Source organism: Numenius arquata, chromosome 8, assembly GCF_964106895.1.
Source record: "Numenius arquata chromosome 8, bNumArq3.hap1.1, whole genome shotgun sequence".
Taxonomy (NCBI): domain Eukaryota; kingdom Metazoa; phylum Chordata; class Aves; order Charadriiformes; family Scolopacidae; genus Numenius; species Numenius arquata.
In genome coordinates this window covers 20,556,997-20,584,476 of record NC_133583.1, presented here as the reverse complement: position 1 = coordinate 20,584,476, position 27,480 = coordinate 20,556,997, and the positions used below count along the sequence as shown (strand labels likewise).

Sequence of the window (27,480 nt, the reverse complement as noted above, 5' to 3'; positions counted from 1 at the left end):
AAATAACCTCTTGGCTTTAAAGTTTCTTTTTGTTATAGCTTTACCTTCTCCCTGCAAAAGAAAACGTGTCTGTACAACACCACTGAACACCGAAGATGACAAGACGTATCAAAAATAGGGTTGGAAGTCCACCAACGATACACAGCATACAGAACTTGCACAAGAAAAATGAATTCAAATGAGCTTTGTGACATGAAACGATCATCTATAAATGGCTTATTAGAAACACTGATCTTCTCCTATCCTAAATATGTGATATACCAAAATTGTGTAAGTTGTAATCTCCGTGGTAAGTTTTTTTTTTTGTTGTTGTGTTCGGGGTTTGGGGGTTATTTTAACATTCTGTCTGAACAACAGGGCCATTTTCACACACAGACACAAATCACAAATTTGCATTGTATTTTTTAACAGAATTTAACTACATGCTAAAAATAAAATCCACAACCTCCTTAATACAAAAGAAGATTACCTTTGTTCTGGCTGTTCTCCATATTCCCATCCTGCATTTTGCCTATATGATGAAAAATTTCAACAGACAACAGACAGTAAACAATCTTCACCCAAGACAGAACATGAAAATGGGAATTTAAATAAAAAGGGCAGACAAAAGTAATGAGCATGTTACAGATACTTATTTCTGCTCAGTAGCCATTGTTACCGTATCTTTACTTAAAAGCATGGACAACTTAGCTGGGCACATTCAAGGAACTACAGTCAAGTTCAGTGTTGTAATGTAAAATACTAAATATCCGCATATATTTTTGAGCAAATGGCATACATTAAGAGGGTGAAACTAATAAAAAGAAACCAGTGGAAAGGAGAATTTGAATAATATCCCTGAACTGAAATTTCAGAGAGCTGGGACTTAAAAAAAAAAACACAGCTATGATTTTGGCACACACCAGTACAGAGCATGACTTTCTTAATGTATTCCAGAATTAAATTAGTTATTTTAGTAAATTAGGACAAAATATAGATAGCGTTAATAAATATAAATAAGAAAAAAATAGAAAAACAAAAATGTAAATCAGATATGATTTTGAAACTACAGCTTCCTCACTTGGTTGTATTATTTAGCAAGTCAGTCCTGTAAATACAAGTGCCCTGTGATCATCCTATATTCAGATTTATCCTAAAGAAAGATTTGCCAAGTGCATCTGTAATTTCCAACTTAGTATTTTAGCTACATATAGTCTTACCATGCCAAAGCCCTTATTTGCTTTTTTAAACTGGAAATACACCACTTTAAAGTGTGTAAGAAATAAAAATGACAAAATACAAATTAGAGGGTACAAAATTTTGGTATGCAGAATAACCAATAAACAATTTCGAATGTATTCAATGTACTTCTTAGTGGGATCCCTTTTCCTGAAACTTCCATAGGGATATATGAATTCATCTTACGGAAAAGACTACTTGCTTTTTATAAATATTACATTGAATAGATGACATTCTCTTTTTGTAGTTATGTATAATGCACAATAAAAAAATAATGCTAAGGCAAATCAATTGTTAAAAAAACTTTACAGGATTTTTGACACATTCTAATAAGAAATGTATCATTAGAATTTATTGAAAAAAAATATGACAGCAGTTAAGTCCTGCTCTTCCCACTTCCTGCAATAATACAGCTGGTACTGACACGCACAACAAAGCCACAGAAATTACGCTTCGATGTATGTACTGATTTTTTCACTCTATGCTGCAAATAAACAGTAGCAAAATTAAAAGGCCAAGATGCATTTCGTGCATGTTTGTATTTTCAGTAATCGGGAGATCACTAAAATCTTCCCTCTCAAAAAGAGCAAAAATGGCCAAATCAGTCATAAATGTGTCACTGTAACATTTCACCCCGTACTAACAGGCTCCAGGCACTGAGAAATTCCAAAGCACAGAGCTACAGTAGAGGACAGGATGTCTTACTACAAGGACTTGTAGTGATAGGACAAGGGGCAATGGCTTCAAACTGGAAGAGGGGAGATTGAAATGAGATCTGTAGGAAGATCTGGGGAAGAAATTCTTTGCTGTGAGGGTGGTGAGACCCTGGCCCAGGTTGCCCAGAGAAGCTGTGGCTGCCCCATCCCTGGAGCGGTTCAAGGCCAGGTTGGACGGGGCTTGGAGCAACCTGGTCTGGTGGGAGACTGGATGGTCTTTAAGGTCCCTTCCCACCTAAACCTTTCTATGATTCTATGATATAATCATCTCAGTACTCAGCTGAGCTATGCTGAAGTGAACCATTCAGCATCAGCTGGTTATCTGTAGTTCTAACTCTATTCCCACCTGTCCTGGTTTGACTTCTAAAAAGGCGGTTTCTGTCTTCTAAAGACTTATGTTTTGGCATGAGACGTGAATCTATGAACCTGAACAAAACCAAGGTCATTTTCATTGTGAAATCTGCTTGAAAATTTTTGCATACAGCGCGTAGTTGAACTCGCTCTCTGCCTAATGGCTATTTTTCTTAGAATGGTTTTTAATAAAGTTTGTGGAAAACATAAAACATCTCTAGAGATTCTGGTTTCTGGCGAGAGGATAAAGCCTTCCTTAAGATCTGGAAATCATTAATTTAGAGCAGACAGTCTGCTCTATGTCCTGTTCTATAGTTCCTTTTTCAGAATACAATTCCAAATCTTAAAGTAGGATAACTAAAGATTCTTTAACTTAATTAAAAACCCCACCAAAACAAACCCCCAAACCATGACTTTGATAAGTGGCAAACAGAAAATACACTGCTTTTCCATGTAAATCAAGGTATTTAACTTTAAGATATATATTTGCTATTTAATAGGGGTATCATAATTGTCGTAATGAATTTCACTAACAATTCATCTACCCTGGCTACCTAAAACACAATGGACAATTGGTAACAACAATGTAAACATAAGTATTTAAGAAATATATTCTTAACCTCAGCAGCTACTGCACTTAGGTTGTTGGGGCGTGGGGGGGAAAGTCATCACAGCTAGTTATATTCCAATGATTTTAGATAGAGTAACAAAGAATAGGTAATTTTGGTAACTATGATAAGAACAGAATGCTGTAAAGGATTTATTTCCTCCCGTTCCAAATAATTTTAAAGCTGCACTTGGCTATAAATTATGAGCATAAAAAAAGAAATAAATTAAGATGACAGAACCACTGCTGCCGAGAAATCCTTTGTCCTCTCAGTTAGTGCTAGGACCAGCAATGCTATCCCATCTTTCTGACCTTTGTGCATTTTTTAGAAACATTAAAAGGATTAGTGTTTATTAATATTTTGATAATATTTTTATAAATAATTCTTCAAAACCTGGATATATTTATCATAATTTTGCAATTTTTTTCTTCTTTTTTTGGGCCCTGAAATCTGGAGGAATTCACCTGAGTTTATTTTTACCACTTTTCTAAGCAAGGATGAAAAATCAGAAGGTTTAAAAAAGAATATAGAGCCTCCTAATATGAGTTGTATTCGTCAGTTGCTTTGAGGCTTTAGAATTTGAATATAAAAAGGTTTGTATGTTGCTTTTGCCTTATTAAAATTTCTGTCTTTTGGAAGATGCCCATGGCACCATTACTGCAAAAGTTCTTACCCCAAAATCCAGTTATTTCTTCAAATAAACTTTCCAAGAAAGACTCTTCTTTACCCTGCCCAGCCCTTTATGAAGAGTCAATGAGACAGAATAACAAAGACCTATCGCTGGCATTAGAAATTACTTTTTCATCGGAGGGACTGCTTGGAATCAACAAAGAAGCTAAATGATGTATGTTCTCATGTGCTGTGATGGAGCAAAAAATATAAAATACCCTACTGATTTTCTAAAATGTCTCATCTTGTGACAGAAATGAGTTATAGGCCTCTGCATGCCAAGGCAGTTACATTCTGCCGCCAGTAACAACAGTCACATGTTGCAAATCTAAATATATACATATATAGGGGGAAAAGTGACGTCAAATGTATCTGAAATGAATCACAAGGAATTCTTTCATGCAGCGCGATATCAGAGCCAGTGCATTAGTAAAACATAGGTTAATTACAGAATAAATCTGATTCCACTGTATCAAACAGGAAGTTTTAGATAATTCTTCTATGCGCTCCCTAAATAACTTCACTTACAATTCAGAAAATACTTTAAAATATATTAAAACTGCAAATTTCTTTGCCGGAATTGAACAGGATTGTACATATGCGAGAACTGACAGAATTAAAAGTAGATGTGAAGTATTTCAGCTGAGACATTTCTCTGAGTCTGGTATGGTATTTCTGCATCAGAATATAATTTTAAGTGACAAATTCTCCGCGTACCAAATGCCAAAAAAAAAACCCCAACAACCCAACATGGAAATCCTGATTTAGGAACCGGGTAGTGTTCTACTGGACAATGGCAAGCACACCTTTCACATCAAATTTGGGGTAAACAAGGTGTAAATGATGATTGTTGCTTCCCATATATTCTTTTTAAAAATTTACCTTCTCTAAATACCATACTTTAAAATTAGATGAATTTTCATGAATTACTATCTTTCTGTAAAATTTTCTGATCTGCTCGTAACTTTAACTTGTAACCTTCTAAAAATAGCATATATTGTCCATAGTTTTAACAGAGACCATCAAACAATTATGTATTTTAATCACAACTACTAGAATCGAATTTATAATAGTTCCTTCGATACAGCAAACAACAAACGGGCTGTGCCCCAAACCTACAGGAATTTATCACTATAGGCTCACTGACTGAAAACAGAACACTTCTTTTGTGTCAACTGTATATGGACAACTAAGACAATAACAATAATTCATTTGAAATGGTAATGCATTGATTTTCAAGTAACAAGCAATAGCATTTCCTGAGCTAAGCACTTATATAATATTTTTTTTCTTATTTGAAGATATTTTCTACACAGAGGTATTAGCATTCAGGTAAAAATACTTCTCTCCAATCACACCTCAGGAAGAATTCTCAGACATCATTGAAAAAATTGATCCAGACCGAAAAAATATCTACAAGAACTTGGTCTCCTTGCTTTAGAACTTATTTTTCCCTTCCTTTCTCCCCTCCAAACCCCTTCCAAAACATATCTGCATTTTAAGTGTTCTCTAACTCATCGTCACTGCTGACTAGAGAAATGCATAGTATAAACAGAAATCAGACTTTGGCAATTTCCCAGACAATTTCCCAGCACTCGGGTCTAGCTCTACTTGCCAAGTCTCGGTTCGCCTCTGAACACAATGTCAGATAAGCTGAATTGTGAGAAGTATCTCCTGTTCATAGTGATCAGATCTGCAGAATTAATTCAACCCCCTCACCTCAGAAGAGTTCAAAGTAAAAATCCATTCAGCTGCACAAACCCCTGACTTCTACACTTCGTGCAGCGAAAAGAATCAAATATGTGTAACTCAACTCCAAGATAAACACGGACAGTAACGATTGTTTCTGATGGGAGAGAAGATGGAAAATCACATACTTGCATAAGACACTGATTTAATGGAACTCCATTTCCATATTAAGCTCAGGCATTAAGATCAAACACAACAGATACTTACTAGGCAACTAAAATTTACTGACAGAGAAACCAGGTTAGAAACACTTCGGACTCATTTCTACATCTTGCTGAGCAGTGGTTCCCATCCAGCAAAGCACTTAAGCAGATGCTTAACTTAGTACTCAGCAACTTGCAGGACTGAGCAAAAGTGTAATACTGCAGCCTCCATGGGACTGGAGGAGGAGATCTGGAAAGACTTTGTTGTTCATGGATGTTTTTTTTACAAACAAAAGGGTAGAATTATAGAGCATAAAGAATGGAGAATGAAATATTCGTTATTAATTTCCTGGTTCTTGGTCTCTCAGGAATCTGCAACTGGGGTATTGGAACCAGGATGATATAGGTTCCTGTCATGCAGTGAGATGTAGGGATCGTAAATCCCAGTTTTCCAGAAAACTTGGAATGTGCAAGAGTAAAATTTTATATCTGGTTACGTTTCTTTTAAATTATAATGAATTTATTTAAAAATAGGCTCTAAGATCTCCTATGTCATTGCTTTAAATAAGGTATTACACTACTAAATCTTAGTATTTGTTTAGTACTTGCTGTTGCTGTCAGACACTCTGGTTTCACATGCATAATGCAACAGCTACTGACCTGCACGGAAAAAACTTCTATCACCAACGTGATGAAAAGTAGGATTATTTTTGTCAGCATTACTGGTGCTGTACAAAAGCGAAAGGTTTCTATGGCAAATAAGGACTAATGTATCTGATAATCAGGAAAACACAGCGGATGCCTAGACTAATATTGACCCGTTCCATTTAATACTGGAATTCGATATTAAAAGGGATACTGAAATATTTGCATGCTAAGAAGTGGGGTCAAGAAGCTGTACTAAGAGACAGTCAAAACTGACTACAGTAATATTTTTTTTCTTTTTAGTAAATACAATCAGGCTCATTAGATTATCACTATCTAAGGGCATACACAAATATTCACCAAAGTAACTTTTCAGTCAGTCTCCTCCAAAAAATATGCTCAAAGGAGCAAAAGTTTTTCCTAAAGCACTGTTAGTTGCAATTGAGCCAGATTCCTGACCCCAGCACTATTTCTCAGAACTACATGGAGACTATATGGATACTTATGAGAGTGCCACATCAGACGGAAAGAAGATACAATCCATTTATCATGGTGTTCTTCTTCAGATCTGTGCTGACAAATGTGTAAAGAAGAGTTTTACAATGAAACTTCATGTAAAGGAGACTCAAAAGTTTTGAAACTAGCCTTACTTAACAGTTCCCCTTAATAACAGTTTTAATTAATGGTAAATAGATTATAATTCCTACTTCTTCCTCTCCCATGCTTAACTCTGTGTGAATAAATTCAATAAGTCGCAGCATCTCTGTGGCATCTCTTATAAGCTACTATAGAGTTTATGGAGTAGGATCTCTCAGAGGGTAACCACATGCACATACAACACCTGTGCAGTTCAGAAAAGGAAGAGGGAATCTTGTATAGTCAGGAGAGAAATCTATCAAATAAAACAAGCCAGGTGTTCTTGACGTACCATTGACTAAGCTGGCATTTGCATTATCAGTGGCATTTGCACCTGCTGCACCATCTGTAGCTGAAGGAGGGTGGGAGGAGGGATGGGAAGAATCTACTGAGTAATAATGGATAAAAGAAACAATAAATCATAATAATAATAATAACAACATGAACAAAAGCACATGACAAAACAAAAAACATTTATGGAATACTATGACTTTTTTTTCTCCAAAATTAATCTGGTTTAAATTAATTAACTTTCAAAAGCAAAATGTAATTACAAAGGTGTTACAACGTAAGGCAAAAACTCATATATGGAATAATAATAATAATAATTAAATAAATAAATATGAAAGACATTTAACAAAGTTAAGAGACTTGGTGAGAACTGACTGTACACAGTACTATGTAGATTGCTTTGGTCCTTTTATGTGTAATTTCTTTTACTTTAATTAGTGTTATGCAAATATTAAAATTGTTGAAATATTTCCTTTAAGTTAATGAATTTATGCAATGCATGGGTGGTTTTAAAAAATGCAGCATATTACACAGTATATACGGTACGTATTTTATCTAATATTGCATATTATGGTGTATTATTGCTGATACAGCCCAGCCTAACATGAGCTTAATCTACGGCCTGCCATAACCTAGTTAATATGCACATTGATCTGAGTAGAAACATTAAACTTTTCAATATTGTATGTGGAAATGTAGAAGAAATACAGAATCTTGGCAAATTTAATCTTGAGGAGAACAATGAGTTATTTTAAATCCAAATAATAGACATTATGTAACAGCCTCTTTTGTGGTAAAATGGAAAAGGCATCAGAAAAGAAAATCCTCTTTTTTGTTTTCAGCAATTAACTGTGTATTAGAGAAATTGGTCAAGCAACCTTTCCTAACAGGAAGGTGAAACACTCAAAGGTTTTATTATTTTATTATGGTTTTTATACCGGAGCACAGAAAATTAGTCTCTACAAGTAATAGATAAAATAAGTTTTGTTTTGTTTCTGTTGGTTAATTGTTCATAATAGAACACAGAAGTCCTATAATGAATCCCCATGGAGACTCTCGCACTTCTGTGGTACTTGACCCACAGTGACTATTTCACACTGTACTGGTTTGTATTTCAAGAAAAATGGTCTTTCTTTATTTAAAAATGGTAAATTGGGAGAAGAAAATAAACAGCACACAGGACTTAAAAACACACCCCATGAAACTGCATTCATGAAAATTTCAATTGCAAATTTGATTACTGTGATGGTAATAACTTAAACTGTTTTGGTTATTCATACTTATTTTTTATTCCATTTGGATACTCACACTAACCAGCACAGCATGAACCGCCAACAGCAAATCATGCATTTCAACATTTAATATACTGTAATTTACTTTGGAGAATAACTGATTATTCAAGCTTAACATTAGATTTGTAGCACCAACAACGTGTGCACACTTCAATGTTTGCCACGAACAATCCTGTTGATTTGAAATTATTCTTTAATTTAACTGGACTGATTCAAAGACAATTATTTTAATCATTAGTTCAACCCTGATTTGCACCAAAGCTCGCTGGCTAAAAGCCTCATCCTTTCATTTGATGTGGTACAGTTCTTACTCTACCTGGAAGCTGATGTCCATCCTCCTGTTTCACACCTGTATGATGATTTTTACAAAATGTTAATGAACGATAAAAGCATACACCCACGTAAGACTGAAACAAACATTTGCGATTGGCAGGAGTTTGAGAATCGCAGGTTTATAAATGAGAGCACGTCATCCGAGTCTGGGTCCAGGGACTCCTCTGCACTAGCACAAAGCTGCGGGCAGCAGCAGAAAACGTGAAGGGATTGTGTCGGTGTTGTAGCTACACCCAGTTAGATCCAAATCTCTTAATGACAGCTAGATTAGACTCTACGATACTGTTCAAAACTAGTCTGACATGAAAGGGATTTAACTTTGGGAAGTTTCAGTCTTTCTCCTTTTAATGTTCCTAGAATTTACCATGCCTAGCAGGGATTGTGCATTTCTGTGCAGAAATAAACTGGTAAACATTTCTCAAAGTCTTTCATCAAGTAAAAAGGGATTTCCTCAGAGAAGCATGGAGTCAAGCGCAACCACTTGTTGAGCATGTTTAGAAATGGAAATTACTGGTCATAAAAACTATTTGACTTTGGCCTTCCTGTCTCCTGCTTCAGATTAAAAAGCATGGAAATGAAAAAAAGGTGGAATCACACTGCCTGACAGATATTAAGTAAAATGTGCTGTAAACCTATAACTACTCTTTTTTACTAATAGTGAAAACAACTAGAAAGAATGGAAATGTCTAAAAAAAACCACCTGTATTAATTGGCCCTTAATTATGTCTGAAGGATAAACATTCTAGAACAAACTTGGAACAGAATTCTGAAAAGCAGACTCAAACAAAGACCGTATGAACAAAAGCTGGAAAGGACACACATTAAATCATGTTTCTGCTTAGTGCGCAACCCATAAATTAGCAATGGCTTATGACATCACACTATAATAAGGTGAAAAGTCTAAAGAGACTTCTTGATTTCATTAACTGATACAGGACATCAAAGTTAAACCCTCTGGTTCATTTACTGCTACTTTCTTCTCTTTTACTATTTTTAGTCTGACCTTTCCTTCTTAAGAAATTCAAATGCCTCTCCAGTCAGTCACTGACATTAAACAACTCGGCTAGCAAAAAGCCACAGCTTATCTTTATTTTATTTTTGAAGTTCAAAGAAAGATGCTATTTCCATGGCCAAGGTTTGTGGGTTTCTTTCTGAAAAAAATATTACATAGATGTAAATGCACAAGAGCAAAACCTCAGCAGATTTTAGGTGAGCATGGATTTATGTAAAGAAGGCACGGCAATGGGAGTATGCCCGTGTATTCTCTTGCATTTAATTATGTACTGAGAGTCTGCAATTTCACACTGGAAAAACATCTTGTTACCCAATGTATTTATTGGTTAACAGCTTTTGCTGTTTTTCTGTGTGATATGTAATGACAAAAATGTATAGAAAAAAAGAGGTTTTTAAAATTATATTTATTTGTAAAGAATGGAGGAGAGCTCTGGCTACACAGAGCCCAAGAGCCTTCTTCGGAGCATCCATATGTGCTGTGGAATTTACCTTTCTTATCTTTCTTTTCTTCTTCTTCTCCTCCAGCTCCTAGCAGAGTAAAGATGATACCTGTCTGAGAATTCACACCCACAGCAGTTACAAGCATTCGTCCAGAGCCCTCCATGACGTGAGTACCTGAAAATATGCAATACAGGTTATATATTGCTAAAAAAAATAAAAAGAACAACCATTAAATATTTTATGTGAGACTTTTACGATAATACTGAAGAGAGATTTGTTACACTTTAAAAATCTGCATTAAGGCCAATATAATTACATACTAAAACCAATCCCTATTGTTGTATATTATTCCCAACCAAGAATGGATCCTTAATTGCAAATCTTGGGCTGCACATCCATTAACCACACACATCGGATCCCCTTTTTAAAAGAAATGCCATTGCTAACCAAGTTGGCATGATCTTGGAAGATAATAGTTTAGCTTCACACTGGTAATTCTTGTAACTTTGAGAATATGACTGTAGTCCAGACCGCACTTACTGTACATGGCATACTATTCCACAAATGAAGTGAAAATATGTGTGCAATTTCTCCTGTCTGTCGCAGTTACAGTTGATTTACAGGCATAGAAAAGAATATTTTTGAGGACAATTTCACATCTTCAAACTCGAAAAATCAATACAGAGAAAAATCTTCAAGGGGATGTTTCAAGACATCAATCAAGAGACTCCCAAATAGCAAGAAGAATCTGATGTACACTTGAAAACAAATTCTGTACGTATACAGATGTCTATTACTCTAAAACAAAATGTACATTAAGTTTTTCTGAGAAGGATTGTTTAACTAGGTAATTATATCATTAGATTAGGAAAATTACTTTTAAGAAGTAGTTCATGCTTCATTGTATAGAAGTTATTCATTTACAGCTCTTATTCCTATATCGGAGAAAGCATTTTTTCTCTTCTTTTGAAGGCATTTGTTGGTTTAAGTCAACTAAACAATTTAACCACTGTGGTAATAGACTGATTATACTGCTCATAAGACTCACTTTAATCTCTGCCTTGTCATTGCAGTATTTGTGACAGACTACTGTTCTTTGCTGTGTTTAATCTACTATTCCTTAGATCTTCACTTCACCTCAAAAGTTACATTGTACTGCTTCGCAATTACCAAGTTTGCCATAAATGTAAGATTCCCCATTTACTTTCCTTAAGACAACATCACTGTTTCATTCATTCTGTAACAGCGTGAATTAGGTAGAGTCATTAACTGACTTTTCCTAAACAGTTCTGTGGCTAATGAGGCAAAAACACCGGTATGCTTATTCTCAACTACCTTGTCCCTATCACTAACCCATTCCCATCATTAATTACCGCTCAGTATTTTAAAACTCAAGCGAAGTTGGTCACTGATGCTGTAGATCTGAGATGTGCCTTAGCAGGGCACGCCTGAAGCCACAGCAGAAAATAAAAGAAATCTTCTAACAAGCTTTCTGCAGACTCCTGCAAAGTGACTTTTAACCAACTGAATTATGAACCTATTACATCAAGCTAATTGTGAATATAATTAATTTCATGGAGAATCTTACTGGGCATTCAGATCTATTTAACCTGAATGGCCATAGAAAGATTCTTTCTCCCCTCCCTTTTTAAAAAACATTTTACTGGGTTCACCCTCATCTACATATATTCATTTCACTGAGTTATCTCAAAAGCTGAAAAAAAGGCATATATATGGACCTGTGTCCTTAAATAGATAATTATTCATATATACATATGCATACACTTGCAACCCATTTTTTAAAAAAAATCCCATTTTCTTATTACTGCTCATCTAGTTGCTGTCCTAGAACATACTAAGCAATGCAACTATGTATTTATAATCAAAATATCTTTCTCTAAATAATCAAAATCTCTCATTTCTTAAAAGGAAAACAGAAACACATACAGAGAACATCTGTCAACACTAAACCTAATTTAACAGCATAAATATCTCATCAGAACACTAAGGAAATTTCAGGAAAAATAATGCAAATAATAACAAAAACACACAAATGGTCAGATTTTTTTTTTTAAAAAAATAAAAAGCAGCACACCTTCTTAGTGCATTGAGTACTCCTATGGCTTTCTGAGATAAGATTTGATGCCTTTAAAAGTTATTTTCTTTCTTTCATATGATAGAGCGAAACATCACAAACACACACACAAATTAGGAGTACAACCCAAACAACAGAAAACAAGTTGCATTCAGGCCTAAAGGAACAGAAAAGATCTTGAAAAACCAGAATAGCCTTGGTTGTACTGCATCAGACAAAACAGCAAATGTCTGAAACTTAAGTCAGAAATTTAGAGGAACTTCCTTTAACATGTAACACCATTTAAAATATATTTTAATTAAGAACTTGCTTTAAGTATTCCTATGTTTTGTGTTGAATGAATGTTCTACTGTGTTGGACTACAAAGGTGGGTAGAAATATCCTCCAAAAAGTGGGAGGTACCCCTATGTGTCAAAGCCAGCTTTATTACAAAAACATGCCCCCACCAGATTTCAAGGTTACCTCTGCACATCCGGAAAGGGCAAAAATGTCTTAACTTGAAATACCTTCCTGAACCTTTTCTTGACATTAGTCTTGTAAAACGTAATTCCAAACTGTTAAGGTGCATACAAAAGCATGTTTTAGGGCAGGTGTTAATTTATCAGCAGATGATGTTCTGCTAGTACTACTGGAAAAATTCTTCAGCATCTAAGCTAAACCAAAGAGCTCAACCTCCTGCCACCTAACTCTGGGAATTTCACCATTTAAACAGTATTATAATTACATTAGCTTGAATGAAGAAATGGCCTCTGTGGCTTCAATCAACTGTTATATAGAGGGAATTCTGGAATAATTGTATGTTTTTTCACTTGATTTGTACACTAAGCCTGTATTTCAACTTCATGTTGAACAATTCTACTGACTTCTCTTCCTCTCCAGACTAATTTTTCAATATTAGTTAAATAGATTTTTTCACACGCTAAGTATTTAATTTGAAGTTGGTAAATGGTGAATATTCTAAGATAGAAAAGGAAGCCTAGTTTATGAAGAAAAGTATCTATTTTCTTATAAACAGATTAGACAGATAAGGGACCTATTACAGCACATACTTTTGCAGGCAAAACGCAATTACCCATGAGACTGCTCAGAACCCCCCAAATCCAACAATAGTACTGGTGAAAGAGAGTGGAAATAGGGCTGAAAAACAAGAAAAAAAACCCAGACATGCCAGTCTGGGGGGGTTATACTGCTTTGCTACTTTCAGCAAACTTGGGGTGAACAGAAGTTCTCTCTCTGTGTATCTGAACGACTGGTTTAGTCACTGCAATTATTAAGCGATGATTGAAGTTAATAATAAACCATCTTTCAGCACAACCAAATGATTTGGAACATCTGAAGTTAGCTACTCTGTTCTGAAAAGTTCTGCTGTACTAGAAGCCTCACTTGGAATATTTCCTGGCAGAGAATTAAGACAGAATCGGAACTATTTTTCTCCAGGCAATAACTGACCCGATTCCTTAATCAAGCTTCCTTTTTATTTCCAAAACGTAACAAAGGGCCATGACCGAGAGATTTCTTTTGTTTATTTTTCTTGAGTAAGCTCTGTTGTCTTTGTTTCAAATCCTTGTTGCGCATTGATAGAAACACTCAAATGTAAAAGTTATGTTAGGACAAAGTCATGTCCTCTCAGTCTCAGCTCAGTGAGAATTACACTAGGAGAGCTCCTCTACATAACTCTTTCACACCTTAATCAAATTAATCTAAATACCTGGGGAAAAAAATTTTAAACAGTAAGTCTCATAAGGCATTTTTCACAATGATAACTATTATCACATGGTACCCCAAAACACTTCACTGTGCGCAATGCTGAGACCAGACTCATATTCAAAACTTCTGTATTCAGGACTCAGGGATTTCTCTGAACTTTAAACTACACAAAACTTAAAGGGCACATCAGCTTCAATCAAGACCACTGAGTCTGAGTAGCAGTCAGCGTGGTTACCCAGGCTGTCCTCATCTGTTGGTTGATACATGCCCATGCTTATTTGCATAGAAATGGTTTAAGCTACTCTATGCATGCAGGTATCTGTTAACAAACTAAAAAAAAGAATATGTTTTAGACAGAAGTATATTGATACTATAGAAGAGATACCTGAAACCAAAGGAAGCAGCATATCAGAGTCTGGATTTCCATTTCTGCCTTCCTAGGTGGTACCAAATGTGCTACATAGAGATGGAAATGAACCATCTGGTTTAGTCAGCACTTGTACCCTTTAGAATTGCTTCTCAAGTACAGTAAATTACTATCTGGATGATTAAACAGGACATTAAGCACAGAAACTCATTTAGTTTAATTATGTCATTGAAACTGATCGAATATTAAAAACGTTGTTTCAGGTGCCAATGGTGAAAATAATACTTCCTGATTCAGGGTGTTTATCTTTCACCAAATTTAGACTCACAAAACAAACCGTGGCTGTAATTCAAATGTTACCCTTTTTCAGTTACTCCTCTGTCAAACGTAGACTGTTTTAATTTCCAACAGATGATTACAAGAGAACAGTGGCAAGCAACATCCTGACAATATTTGTCTAAATTCCTAAGGCCTACCTGGAGATAACTTACTGGTGTCTCCAGATGCAAAGTTAAAAGGAAAATTTAAGGTCTGTTTGCTGGTTTTGTGGAGGGTTGGTTTGTTGTTTATTTTTCTTGAAGCAAGTTCTATAAAAATCTAGGTCTAGGCTAACATCCAACAGGTTCTCAGATTTTAAACCAGGTCAAACCCACCCTGAAAGACATGGTGGTTTCCAAATTTTTGGGTTTTGGACTACTGACAATTTACAGTGGGCACATCAGCTCCCGCATCATTGGGATTACACCTTGCACTTTACCTATGGAAGAAGGTAGTTTTTGCATGGTAGAATTTCAGATCATCAACTCTGCTCCTGAGAAAATAGAGTTCAGGGATTTTCTAACATGGTACGAGTAGAAATTTATTAGTATAAGTATGAAAAAAAGGTGTGTGCAGTGCTTGTTAAAATATCACATTAATTCTTCACCTTCTTTCTAATCACAATAGAGATTATATAGTAATAGAGAAAAATAAAGACCATAAACTTTAACTCTGCAATAAAAACATAAAGACAAATTTCTCTCCTTATATCTAAGAAATTTGAGTTTTGGGAAGCAAGACAAAAACATCTTTTCTCCTAACTCAACTGCCTTCCCTTTCTCTTTCCATGATGGCTTTCAGGGCAATACCTTCATGATTTTCACAGCCACCACTGAAATCTATAGGTATTCAAAAAGATTGAATTCAATCCAGGAATATGTGAGAGTACAACACTGGAAACTTCAAAATCAGAAAACCTCTGGAATTCAACAACAGGGTATTTTAATTGATAGAAGTCTATGATATTTCACGATAGCAGCTTCTGTAAGAAAATATCATTATTAAAACTATCTCCTTAAAATGAAAATTTTATGCCAGTTATGAAGCTATATTTGCAAAACACTACAACTGTCAGCTAAGAAAAAAGCAATGGAAAAAGAATGCACAAATATTTCAAGGACAACAATGGATTACAAATTTTGTTAGGACCAGTAACAGTGAGCCACCCTTCCTCAAAACATCACTGCAGGCCTCCCTGGTGACACATCAGGAAGCGTCTGCAAGAGAATTCTTAACCCACAATCAAGTTAAGCCTAAATATCCGCACTAGCAGGATAAATCAAATTATTATAAAACTAGCAAAAATATCAGTCAGTGGCTTCATACACTTCTCATGTAAGTCAGAAAACTTTTTTAAGTTACCCTACAATGTATGAAGGAGCCCAAAGGACACCAAGTATTCGAAGTGGCACTGTCCCCACTATCCGGCATTTCGGTATACGCGCTGCCTACAAATACCGAGTTCTTGATTCCATTTTCTCTGCACAAATGCAGCCTTCGGAATTTCCAGCTATTTCACTAATCTTTATTAACCTCTACCAAACACGTACAAACACATTTTTCAGACATTTCTAACTTGGACAAACTCGGGGTTTAACAACATGAGCAGCAAAAGGCATACGCTTGGCAGGGATACTGCAGCAAAAACTTCTGACAAATAACAACCAGAATACTTCTAAGAAACCAAAGGAATTTTTTTTTCCTAAAAGACCAAAAGAAATTTGCTTTGATGCTTTGTCAGAAGTGATAGAAATTCTTTGTGTCATTTGAAAAAAATCCCTTTTTAATACACAGTTTCAGGCAGAAAGATGTTTGAAGCTTGATAAAGTTAAAATTAATTAACAGGGACTTTTGTACAATGAAGTCTGTGGCAATGGCAAGTCCACAAATAACATTAGCAATTTTTTCATCTTAAGTTAATGCAGCCACATTTGACTGAAATTTGATGGCCTTTTATCGGACCACAATCCCATGATTTACATAATAAACAGCCATAATTTCATAGTTAGTGAACTAATTACCTGATTTTAAATTTGGAAAGGATTTGCACTGTTAATTCAATAAAAATTGTCACATCCTTACTTGCTGCTACTTGTCTCTTCTGAACAAAAGCATCTCCCAGCAGTTGTTGCTTGGGAAACACCAGCTCAGCGAGGCAGGATGGGGGCAGGAGTCCTGCAGGAAAGTGTACTGCATTGCAACATAAATGTTCTAGCTGGGAGGACTCTTGGCTGACTGTACAACCAGACAGCGAGGAGAATCCTGTCACAGAATCACAGAATGATATGGGGTTGGAAGGGACCTCTGGAGATCATCTAGTCCAACCCCCCTGCCAAAGCAGGTCCACCCAGAGCAGGCTGCACAGGAACGTGCCCAGGTGGGTTTTGAATGTCTCCAGAGACAGAGACTCCAGCACAAATGAAGACTTCGCCATGAATAAAAAGTTCAAATGTATTTGAAAATAACCGTTTCAGGTTGTAACACACAGATGATAGTTAGGAGATTAGCGGGTTGTTCTTTTATGATCACATCCCAGCTGGAATCTATTCACAATTAACCTATTTAGAAACTACTTTTATTAAAATTAAAAAATCGCATTCTATTTAACTGATTTACTAGATAGAATTATATTGCAAAATACAAATATTACAAATAACTTGAATTTACCACAGAAGTCAACCCCACAATATTTTAGCATATCCATTTCCTTGAAAGCACGTTGTTTCTTTTTCTATTGTATCTAGTATACACACAAAGAAAGTGTTTAAAGAGACCATAAAAGGCTTTGAAATTTGATGGTTAAATTAAAACCAGCGTACAATGAATTGAAACAATTGTTATTTCCCTAAGTGATACTTTTCCTAAGTATAATGATCAGAAATAATCGCACGCAATCAAACACCAATAGGATGTCTTTTGCACGACAAACAGCCAAGGCCGGTGTCTGTGTTCAACAGATCAGCGGTACCCAGGTTACCAAAACCTCATGGTGTGGAAAACCAAAACAAATCAAACCAACGCGTGACCAAAGCAGTGCATAAAAGATAACTCGGCAAGAATTCAGGCAGATTTACCTGACAGTAGCATTGGGTCTTTGTCAACAGATTTGCGGACTTGGTCTGACTCTCCGGTTAAAGAGCTTTCATCAATTTTAAGATCATTTCCTTGAATAAATATCCCATCGGCAGGTAGAAGATCACCTTTCAGTAAGAACATGGTAATGGAAAAGTGGGTTAGTAAGATTGTTTATATAATCACATAATGATTTTTATTACAAAGTTGCAATTAACATCAATTGCGTTAAAATGTAAAATGAAAGCAAAAGTGAAGGAATTACTATTGTATCGGTCCATATTAGCCATGTTATCGCAATCCTATAGGGAAGGGCCTTTGTATTGCAAATATTTTCTGCCCAGTGCTATCCCCAAATCAGAATGCATCACATTTAACATACAAAGGACATAATAATCACTGAGCTTTGGCAGGGAGAGCGCTCTTCTTAACATGACATGAAGGTTTCTATATCTGACCTCATAGGAATTAGCAGTGGCTAACGAACAGTTGAGCTGCCCTTTCCCCTTCCCCTCTGAGGAAGCCCTTAGCTAAGTCCAGGAGAGACTTGATGGTTGAGAGAACAGGCATTTTGCTGGCATTTACCAGTTCAGTCAAACACAGAGCAGACAAAGTTCCTGCAAAGGTCTTCCTGTTCACTGGAGCACAGGGCTTCCCCTACGGCATATGCTCATAAGACATCCACCTCCTACAAGCACCTGATCTGGGAGAACTTACAGGATCCATAGCTCTGGAGCAGTCTCCCAGAGGAGCAGAATTCCCTTTCACAGAGCATTTAAAAATATTTTCTCTTATTCCTAACTGGAAAGAAACCAAAAATTCCAAATAGCGTAATCACCCATGAAAGAGAATTACCTCTGTACAAACAGTTCTTGTCCTTGCCAGTGGAAGGAAGTGAAGATTACAAAACTAAATTACCTAGTGCAATTTCATAGCAAGGTTTTCCTTTTGCCCTAACAGCCAAATTGTTATCTTACTGTGGACAATAATGACACCACATAATTCTCTGTCTTTTAAATCACTTCCAGTGAAGTGAGTTTATTCTGCCAGAAAGGGAAAGGAGAATAAAGTTCACAAAAGTAGTCATCTAATTGTCGAAACTTACCATATTTCACCTGTGCAATGTCACCAACTACTATCTCTGCCACAGGGATCTGGATAACCTGTCCACCTCGCACAACAGTGAACTTCTGTTCCTGCTCAATACGACTTTGAAGCCCCCGGAACTGCTTCTCCTTGCTCCAGTCATTGAAGGCAGTGACGAGTACGACACAGATAACGGAGAGTAGGATGGCAGCACCTTCAATCCAGCCAGCTTCAGCCTCCCCTTCATCTTCAGCTCCTCCTGCTGCAGTACCACATCCTGCAAAGGCAACACGAAGAATCATTCAGTCAAGCGAGGATTGGGTTTATCGTGTTTATCACAAGAAGAAAAACTTGCTGTGAAATCACAACCAGGTTGAGGAATAGAATTGCTGTTCAAAGTACTGCCTGCTAAACGAAACATGGCAGGATAGAGAAAAAGTAGAAATAGAGATGCCTGAGGAAAAGAGAAAGCAAGCAAATCAATAGCAATTTTAGATCTTTTAATTTTTCTTCTGAACCTTGGTGAGCCTGAACTAAACAAGTGGGAAAAGGCAGCACCGACTGTGTTATCCAGCAGAAGGGTTGATACCTTCACCTGAGCCATCAACCATTTCCAGAAATAAGGAGGACATACTAAGCGTGGTGAGAAGGACTAAAACAACGAGTAACATCAATTGAAAGCAATGACATTAAATTAAGATTAAAGAAAACAGATTAAATCAAAAACAATTTAAGAACTATTTTTCAATACAACTTCTAAATGTTCTCAACTAAACACACTTACAAGGAACACTTATTTAAAAATTACTGAGGTGAACTAAGGATAAATGTGATAATGAAATGTATCAGGGAACACTGAGTAAAAATAATAGCCCAATATTAATTCATCATTCCTCCTTACAGAGCAATAGTGGCATGCTTATACAACTGTAAGTATATTATTTTTGTCACAAGTAAAACAGTACTAAAAATTACATTCTATGTACTAATTCTGAAATGCTAATACTGAATTTTTATACACATCTGCTAATTATTTATTTCAAAGTCATACACAATTAAAATGTAAAAAAAATTCCTAGATAGTATTAATGGAATAAAACTAATATAGTTCTCCTTCTTAATGAAATAAGACCTAAAAGAAGACAGTTTATAATAGTGGACAGAAAAATACACATAGAATCACACAATTCAGAGATATCCCAAACAACATGAGAGAAAAAAAGATCTCATGCTGAACAAAGGAGCCTCCTCTCCTGAGTGACCAAGGCAGAAAATAATCTTTTAATTTTTCATGAAGAACTGAACTAGGTAAGCATTTGACATCACTTTTCCATCTCACCCAGGTACCAGGGACTTTAGCAGCTTAGCAACTGTGTTGCTTCCATATATGACTGAAGGTTAATTTTGGTATATTTGTCACCTGTCACTAGAGGGAATAAACAAGCAATTTGATTTCTATTTTTAAGTTACAAAGATTTCCCTGTAACATAAGCATCATAATTAATTAACCAGCTGAGTAATTACTCTTGCATATGAACAGTAACAAAATTACCAAAAGTAAAGGAAGAAAGATAAGACTGGGCATCCACAAGGTGAATAGAAAAAAATTAAAATAATCTAAGTTTTTGCCAATGTTCTCTGTAGGTTAAATTTAGCCTTAACCTAATTGAAAGGCAAAGCTCACTCCCACGAGAAGGGGCTTTCCTGGCAGGGATGCCCTTAGACTGATGATCTGTGGGAACCTTTATCAGCCGTACAAGAGTCTTGTTAAAGAAAACATTTTTGTAGCACCCAAGGAAGAAATAAAGTAACCTTTACTAAGTTCGTACCTTAAGCTACTTAAAACCAATCACAAACACAACCTACAAACCACAACTGCAATTTCTTCCTTCTGCAGAACGTTACTTTGTGGAAGGACTCATGAACTTTGCTCTGTTTAACCTTAATCATCTTAATTGGTCTACGTTAGATTTTTAGATTCCTTTTCCAAATCAGTAGGTTGACTTTGTCCTTCATTATAAGGATCCCATTATGGCTCTGGACACATGTCAACTTTATAGTTATATTAGATGAGTAGAATATCCTCCCTCTACAGCAGAAAGCTACTGGTTTTGAGAAAGTCATTGGTGTTCTTCCGAAGAACCAATAGGTCTGGTCACTGCCTCTGAGATGTGTTGGACAAAAAAAAACCCAACAGCCAGTCAGTGCACTTGAACCCAGTGCTAACACACTGTACCTTGAATGGCTTGCACAGTAATATTTCTGTGTCCCCACAGGAAAAAAAAAGCAACTTCTTGATTCAGTAAAAACGGGTAAAAAATAAAAATATTCACTGACTTGGGTGCTGAAATTAATTTCGTGTGTCTGTGTTGTCATAACTGATCTCCGTGTTAATACAACCAATACCATTCCTAGTATGTTCATACAACCAGAAAAAATAGTCTAACATAGCATTAAATAATACAAGATGTTATCATTAAGATGAAAGGAATTGTGTTTACCTGTCTCACAGATTATATGCAAGCAAAGAACATAATTCCCTCTTCATATTACAATTGAAAAAAATGTTTGTAAGAACAAAAGAAAATCTGGATAAAACTGACTAAACTTAGATCCAGCTCTTGGAAAGTGTCCCTAAATTTGACAAGCTCTTTTTTTCCCCTCTCAAAGGACCAGAACTCAGGACCACAATTTCAAAGACCACAAAAAGGTTGATATTACACAATGGGAACCTTAGTCACCACCTTGCAGATCCCCAGCCCGCAGGCTGTCCTCTCCTAGGCAACATGAACACGGTTTCCTGTCTGCTCTAGCCGATTCCCTTATTTAATCCCACGTCACATGAATGTGAGTCCTAAATTATCAGAAAAAACCCCAGAGCTTCATTATCAGTATGTCTCAGGTTAGGAGGAAGCACAATTTCAGCTGTGGAAGGAGTCTGAACATAAAGGACAAGGTAAGTCCAAGTTCACGCAGCGCCTGAGCAAGGCTTTTGAATATCTGCGATTTGCAGGTAGATACTCGTAACAACAGTTCAGAAATGAAATTGCACGTCTTGTGGATCTTGCCTAATACAACTAAACCCAGGCTCTGTAAATATTAACCAAGCTGATCATAAGACTTTCCCAGTATTTTGTCTTTGCTCTTTACAGTCCCACAGAAATGAAATGCTATAGAAGTGCTAGATAAACTAACGCAAAACGCGCACATCATTCTCGTTATAGGAATAAACTCTAGCAACTTTGACTAAGTAAATAGCTATCCAGTTCTTACCATAGTAAGGTTTCAGAACAGGTTTTTTTTTTAAACAGAGATTTACAGACAAGCTGGATTTTAAAATTCAACCTGCCCTTCACGAGATGACCTATCTGCCAGGAAACATTTTCTTGAACTATGTTGTGTTCTTGCTTCAAAACTATTTTAGAAGTATTCCCTTTTCATAGGAAAAATAATAAAAAAAAGGAAACCTGCACCTCCATTGGATTAAGCTGCAGAATTCCTTCTTTTATACTTAGGGAAAAACAATTTCTTTTCTTTTTCTTCTGCCATTATATCACATGAGGTTTTCTAGAAATTCTACGTAAAGACTTATATGAATTTATAGGAAGAAACTGTATGTATTCATAGGAGAAAAAAATCCCATGCTTCTTAACTATACACTTATACTATCTGTCCGTCTTATTGTAGCACAGAGCGACACCGTATTGAATTTCTAGATCAGGGGAAAACAAGGAATATAAATAAGACACACAGAAGACATAATAATAACACGTCTAAGTATCAAAATATAGTTTAAATCATCTAATGTTTATAAAGAATGCTCACATAAGCTTTAAAAATTGTGTTAGGGTTTAAGACTGCTGTTATGCTTTCACAAGATAGTACTTGGTTCCCACCATTACCAAAAAATATGCCTGAGATTTTATTGAAAGGCACGGACTGAAAACATCACAAAAGAATTTTTAATATGCATGTGATTTGTAGTAGGGTTTTATTCCAAGACAGTGATTTGTGAAGTGCTCATTTAAAATTATATATAACATAGGTCCTATCTGTCAGAAAATTCAATTTCAAAAAAGTAAACAAGTTTTTAATAGGAAGCTATTTTCTACCATAACTATGAACATATGCCACGTGTGTGTCATTCCCCAAAGTCTCATCCTCACGAGACAGAAAATGCATACTCAGTTTGAAACTGACATTATAAAGATTTGACTGCAAGTCAAGAATGTAAAGGGCTGTAACTCCTCTGGCTCAGAAAAAGCAGATGAAGTCATAAAATGGATCAGCTTATTCAGAAGGAGCGTGCAGGAACATACAGGTGAGCCAAACCCCCCCAGAGGAGTGGGAGCACCTGAAAGTGCAGCCTCGATGAACACTCAGAAATATAAAAGGGGACCAATACAATTGTGTTCTCCATAAAACATCTCAAAAGGACATTACCAAAACATGTGGAAGGAGAACAGAATTTTAAAAGCTTAAAATTTGACCAGAAATAGGTCAGCAAAGACTGTTGAAAAACTTTTCTACAGGAGGGAGATGAAGGGAAGGTAGAATCCAAAGGTAAAGAGGATTCAGGGAAAAAAGGATGGGAAAGTAATTCAAATGAGCACACATAGTGAGTCCATCTGAAGTCACAGCAACCTGGGTTTCCATCTCATCAGAGATCGAGCAACCCAGAATCAAGAGCTATTGGCAACAAAACCTGCCCGAGAACCTGGAAAGCTGAGCAAATACCTAGCACTCAGCCTGTGCTGGACCCCTTTGTGCACTTCCATTAATTGCAAGTAATTTCAAAATTAGCCTCAGAAGCCTACTCTGCATTAGCAGTATTTTAATTATATATAAGGTTTTAGAAAGAAAGAATAAGAAAGCAAGGCCTAGGATATTAAAAGGGAAGGGAACTGTATGATAGAAAAGGCTTGAACACCCTCGTGCCTAAAGGGGAAGGTGAGAAAGGAGAGGGAGATACACAAGAGTAGGTTAAAGCAGTTCAGGAAGAGTGTAGCAAAAAACTTCACTGTAACTGGCAGGAGAAAATAGTTTGGTTGATGTTATTAGCTGTTTCAATTTGGTGGAAGCCAGAAATGGGGAAAGAAAAAAGAAAAAAAAGGGAAAAGGCCACAAACAGCCAGGACATTATCATCTGACAGTTGGAAACTGGAATGCTTTTAAGGTCATAGACAACATTTCAATAAACGTTTCTCATAATATTAACCAAGTCTGGGCAAGTACAGAACCAAGCATACGAGCACCGTGCAACTAAACAGAGTATCTGCTTAAGGTTTCAAACGGTTATGAGGAAATTCTTAAAGCTGCTTTGAATAGGATAACAATTATAATTACAAACCCAACAGTCTTAAGCTGCAGCACGGTAATTTTTAAATCAGAAAAATCACATTTTTAAAAGTCTGTGAACATCTGTATTCCTGAGTCCCAACCTACAGCACATACCTCTCAGCTACTCATTTCAACCTACACATTGCTATTTTTAAGCTGAGAATACCTTGTGGCATTTAAATTCCCTAGGAAAATCTCATAACGCCCCCAGAGGTAATTTTTTCAGTCAGTCAAACTGGTTTTGTCATCAGAAAGACAACAGTTCCCATGATAAAAACTTTTTATTTAATCGCTTTCTGTAAAGACATTTTTTCCTTCGCTGCGACTCCAGCACTGATGTTATTAAAGCAAATTGAGCAGCTCCAAAGTTACAGCTTTTTCATTAGTAGAGCTGGGCTCTCGTTACTAACATCACAAGTGATGTGACTTATTCTATCAAACGTATTCGGTTGGGTAGGAAAAAGGAAAAAGAGCCCGAATTTATGCAATAAATATCACAAACTCCCCCCCTTAACAATTTTTTTAAGCTGTAACAGATATTGTAATATTTATTATTACAAATTTATAATGGTGTCTTATCATTTGCCACAAAATTAGTCCAAAGAGCAATTGCCAGTTTCTGAAGTACCAATATTGCTTCCCCAAAGCCTCCGTGTGAGGATGCGTCACCAGCTGATGACTCACTGCAGGAAGGACACTGCACAAGGCAGGGAGGCCACAGGCTGGCGCGGCTCCGAGTATCGCTGCAGAGCCACAGCGAGCAGCAACGCTGCAGAAATCACCACAACTTCAAAAAATGAAGTCTTCCGTCTGTGTCTCATACTCTCCAAGGATTTATCCAACTGTGAAAAACATCTTCTAGTAGCAAGTCAGCCTGCCTTCTCCAGAAACACGTTCATTTCTGTGACCAGCCAAGCAGAAGGGATTTACTAAGATGAGATATTTACCTTACGCACATTTCAGGTTTAGAGTGCTCGTATAGTCACTAAAAGTGATTTTTGAATACTTACTTGAAAACAGTATGAAAATTCCTTGCTTTGTCATACACCAGTTAGTTATATAAGGACTCCAGAGGGGTGGGGGGGAGAAAAATGAGGGGAAAAAAAGCTCCCGTCCCTGTAGGTTAGTTATATAACTGTCAACTTCAGAGTTCAATATTAAATATTTACACAGTTTTGACATATTCATGCAAGGAAACAAATCTGTAAGCCCTGAAAGCATATATATTCACACATTCCTCAGCCTGATCACAAAAAGTCGTGAGCAGAGAAACGTTAATTAAAATACACGCTCAACTTCAAGAGATGCAATACGTTGAGCGAGATTCTTCTGACTGGCACCTCCAAGGAAATGGATAAGGATATTGGTGGATAAGGAATTGGCTGAATGGTCGCACCCAGAGGGTGGTACTCAATGGCTTTAAGTCCAGATGGAGAGCAGTGACAAGTGGTGTCCCTCAAGGGTCCGTCCTGGGACCAGTACTGTTTAACATTTTTATCAAAGACATAGACAGAGGGATTGAGAGCACCATCAGCAAGTTTGCAGATGACACCAAGCTGTGTGGTGTTGTCGATACACCGGAGGGACGGGATGTCATTCAGAGGGACCTGGACAGGCTGGAGAGGTGGGCCCAGTTGAACCTCATGAGGTTCAACAAAAGCAAGTGCAGGATTCTGCACCTGGGAAGAAACAATCCTCAGTATAAATACAGACTGGGGGATGAGGTATTAGAAAGCAGCCCTGAGGAAAGGGACTTGGGGGTGCTGATTGACGAGAAGCTGGACATGAGCAGGCAATGTGCTCTCGCAGCCCAAAAGGCCAATCACATCCTGGGCTGCATCAAAAGAAGCGTTGCCAGCAGATCCAGAGAGGTGATTCTGCCACTTTGCTCTGGTGAGACCTCACCTGGAGTACTGTGTGCAGGTCTGGAGCCCTCAATATAGAAAGGACATGGACCTGATGGAGCGGGTCCAGAGGAGGGCCACCAAAATGATCAGGGGGTTGGAGCACCTCTGCTACAAGGACAGGCTGAGGGAGCTGGGGTTGTTTAGCTTGGAGAAAAGGAGGCTCCGGGGAGACCTCATAGCGGCCTTCCAGTACCTGAGGGGGGCCTACAGGAAGGCTGGGGAGGGTCTGTTTACAAAGGCCGGCAGTGACAGGACGAGGGGCAATGGTTTTAAGTTGGAGAAGGGGAGATTTAGATTGGATATTAGGAAAAAGTTCTTTACCATGAGGGTGGTGGAATATTGGAACAGGTTGCCCAGGGAGGTGGTTGAGGCCCCTTCCCTTGAGATATTCAAGGTGAAGCTCGACGAGGCCCTGGGCAACCTGGTCTAGTTGGGGGTGTCCCTGCTGACTGCAGGGAGGTCGGACTAGATGACCTTTGGAGGTCCCTTCCGGCCTGGACCAATCTATGAATCTATGAAATGCATTTTGCAAAGATCAGTCAAAAGGATGGGGTCCCAACTCCACCAGAGGCCATGGACGGGAACAGGACCACACAGCTCTTTCTATAATGGTTATATTCAGTTCTGCTTCCTTCTGTTGCCACTTAGAGAAAGTCGAGAAAGGCCAATATGGGAATTTTAATCACAAGCCCAGTTCTTAGGGATTGCAAGGGAAAACCTTGACATCCAATTGCTAATGTTTTACTCTACGTTGCTCACAGCTAAAAATGTCTGGTAAACACAGCCACATATTCAAAAGCTAAAATACAGCTTTTAAATGTAAGAATCAGACCTTGAAAGTTGTTCTCTGTGTTTATTAAGAGTTCAAGGGCAGTTACTCAACAGTGCTTGCAAGGTCACGTCCTAGCTGAGTTTTACTTACGGAATTAATACTTCTGGAGAGTCTCTTCCTGGAAAATATGTGAGAAGATTTTATATTTCATCCCAAAGTTCTAAATCTCATTACCTCATGTCCCCAGTCGAGAGTTAAGTCGTGCTTGGCAACCTGGAAACCTATCTAATGAGCAATATCTAAAAACAACCAAGTTTTGTCGATGATCTACACATCTCTAATGAAGGGAAGGTATCTATGGGACTTAATTTTTTGCAGTCCAACACAGATTTGTAGAAACCAGATGTAGGTCACTTCACATTATGAAACAATTATTTAATTTGCAGGTCCCATATGACACAATGTGCACATTTTGCACTTTACAAGTTCTCAATGTGCTGTTACCGAAGCCAGTTCGAGTCTTAAACTTATGTCATTCACCAATACCACTGACATCCAGTAACGAATCTGCTCCCGAAGCACACCTTGTGCTGGTGAACAGTACAGAACCGATAGTTTTGATACAGTCGAGCAAAACCAGAGTGAAAACATTCTTTGGACAATGCTTGGCTCCCAAAAACTGATGTTCCACTTCATGCCATCTGTATTTT

General features: G+C 37.0%; 1 protein-coding gene across 1 annotated transcript in view; it reads right to left on the bottom strand.

Annotated features, from left to right (window-relative positions):
* ATP2B2 (ATPase plasma membrane Ca2+ transporting 2) overlaps positions 1-27,480 on the bottom strand; it is a 425,551-nt gene that overhangs the window by 75,223 nt on the left and 322,848 nt on the right. The window contains exons 6-11 of the mRNA XM_074152043.1: positions 18,771-19,028; positions 17,668-17,793; positions 10,155-10,280; positions 8,635-8,667; positions 7,028-7,123; positions 470-511 (exon numbers count right to left, since the gene is read on the bottom strand). Of these exons, the coding sequence (XP_074008144.1) occupies positions 470-511; positions 7,028-7,123; positions 8,635-8,667; positions 10,155-10,280; positions 17,668-17,793; positions 18,771-19,028 (681 nt within the window). The remainder of the gene's footprint in view (positions 1-469; positions 512-7,027; positions 7,124-8,634; positions 8,668-10,154; positions 10,281-17,667; positions 17,794-18,770; positions 19,029-27,480) is intronic.